General features: G+C 47.2%; 1 protein-coding gene across 1 annotated transcript in view; it reads right to left on the bottom strand.

Annotated features, from left to right (window-relative positions):
- The window catches only part of nwd1 (NACHT and WD repeat domain containing 1), a 17,067-nt gene that overhangs the window by 8,890 nt on the left and 5,677 nt on the right, over window positions 1-2,500 (bottom strand). Inside the window, exons 7-10 of the mRNA XM_042709004.1 lie at window positions 1,408-1,611; window positions 887-1,046; window positions 644-761; window positions 1-13 (exon numbers count right to left, since the gene is read on the bottom strand). The exon at window positions 1-13 is cut by the window's left edge and continues 152 nt beyond it. Of these exons, the coding sequence (XP_042564938.1) occupies window positions 1-13; window positions 644-761; window positions 887-1,046; window positions 1,408-1,611 (495 nt within the window). The remainder of the gene's footprint in view (window positions 14-643; window positions 762-886; window positions 1,047-1,407; window positions 1,612-2,500) is intronic.

Genomic DNA, 2,500 nt, shown 5'->3' with positions numbered 1-2,500 from the left:
CACTCCGTACTGCCTGCAGAGGGTCAACACACACACACACACACACACACACACACACACACACACACACACACGCACGAACACACATACACGAAGACGCACAACACACATACACACACACATACAGGCACACGCACCACACACACACACATACGAACACACATACACGAAGACGCACAACACACACACACACACACATACACGCACACACACAACCCACACACACACACACACACCAGCGCACACACGCGCACACACACACACACACACACACACACAACACACACAAACGCGCGCGCGCACACACACACGAACAACACACACTCACACACACACACATGCACACGCACGTTTGCGCACACGCAACACACACACTCACACACACGCACACGCACGCACACACACACACACACACCTCTCAGTCAGAGCTATGCATTCATATCTACCGTATATCACAGCACAGACTAGGCCTGGCCTTTTAAGCCACATGGATGATGACTGTACTGCACTGTACTGTAGTGGTCCCTGAACAAAAATGTTCCACTATTTCAAATATTCCACGGTAGACATTTAAGACATTTAAGTTCTTTCCTATAAACCCTGACATCCATGAAAAAGTGAAAATGAAGCGTTCTTCACGTACCAATGGTAACCTGACAGAGTTCGTCCCACTTGTCAGCATGAAGGAGATGATAGGGTAGCTCGCTCAACTTCCTGAAGTTGGCCACGCCCTCAGCGAACCAGAGAGGCTGAGAGGGCACCTAGAGGTCACACAGAGGTCAGAGGTTACCAGGGTCAGCACAGAGTTAGATTGTGAGGAGAGGTTTTTATTTGAATATTTGTTTTTGGTGAAAAGGGTTGTTTGCTCTTTACTGTGCCGACTCACCTTCCTGTCTGCGCCCAGTTTGGTGTGGAGGGGAGGTAACTGGAGGGGCTTCAGCTTGCCATCGCCCCAGAGGCCCTGGAAGTACTCAGCCAGGACCCCGTGCCTCTGAACCCTCTGCTCCCCGCACAGGTACCGCTCCTTCACCCGCTCACGCAGCTGCCTGAGGAGGGGACAGAGGGGAGGTGAGGTCACGCAAACTAGTACATCAACAGCAGAGTATTGATACCACCAAAAGTCAAAAGAAAGCTACCAGTCTAAGAACATCAGTCACAGAAGATGTCTAACAGGCTTTAAACTGATGCAAATGCTGTCGTCAACCAAGAGAAAAAAAGCTGGGTCACTGTAATAAGTACATAAACAGATGAAGTCAAAGCGTCACCCTACAGTCAAACTGACTTAGACAGATGATGTCAAAGCGTCACCCCTACAGTCAAACTGACTTAGACAGATGAAGTCAAAGCGTCACCCCTACAGTCGAACTGACTTAAATTCTTCCTGTTAATCCGTCACCAGATCCTCACCTGTGCCGGAAGCTGAGCAGGTGCACTCCTCCAGCCTGCCCCTCCACCAGGAGGTCCCCCAGGTCGTGCCTCAGGCGGGTCCACAACAGGGGGGGCAGGCGGACCAGCGAGGTGCTGGGGGGGAGCCAGTGCCGGTAGACCTCAGCCAACACCTCATCATCCAGAGAGAGGACGTCCCTCAGCTCAGACTCCGTCAAACCATCTCTGGAGGTCAAAGAGAAAGGGGGGGGGGGGGGTTTGTACGGTGGTGCTTGGAAGTTTGTGAAACCTTTTCTATGTTTCGGCATTAATACGACCTAAAACATCATCAGATTTTCCTAGATAGATAGATAGATAACATAGATAGATAGATAACATAGATAGTCCTAAAAGTAGATACATAGAGCCCAGTTAAACAAATACAAATATTATTAGTATTATACTTGGTCATTTATTTACGGATTTAAATTATCCAAGATTCCCTATGTGTGAATGGCAACAGTATGTGAACATAGGGTCTAGGATTAGCACTTGACTGGAAGGTGAAACTAGAGTGAGGTGTTTTCAGTAAATATTGTGACAATCAGGTGTGAGTGGGCGCCCTGTTTTATTTACAGAGCAGGGATCTATCACAGTCTGATTCGAAAGGACAATGACAGCTGTCAGCTGTCCGTGAACTGAATCTCAGGACAGCGTGGGTCATGCAGCCTGACAACAACCCTAAGCACACGACCAAAGAGTGGTTAAGGAAGGTAACGGTTTGGAATGGCCAAGTCCAAGTCTAACGGAAATGTTGTGGAAGCACCTGAGGCAGTTCATGTGAGGAAATCCACCATGTCTCAGAGATGAAGCTGTTCTTTACGGAGGAGTGGGCTAAAACTCCCCCCAGCCGATGTGCAGCACTGATCAACAGTTATGGATCACAGCAGATACTGACAGCAAAGGTTCACATACTTTTGCAACTCACAGATTTGTGATATTGGATCATTTTCCTCAATAAATAAATTATCATAAAGTATAATATTTGTGTCTCATTTGTTTAATACAATTTACTTTTAGGACTTGTGTGAAAATCTAATGTTTTAGGTATTCATATTCATTTAGAAATATAGAA

Source organism: Clupea harengus, chromosome 10, assembly GCF_900700415.2.
Source record: "Clupea harengus chromosome 10, Ch_v2.0.2, whole genome shotgun sequence".
NCBI classification, from domain to species: Eukaryota; Metazoa; Chordata; class Actinopteri; order Clupeiformes; family Clupeidae; genus Clupea; species Clupea harengus.
This window is presented reverse-complemented; position numbering and strand designations above follow the sequence as displayed.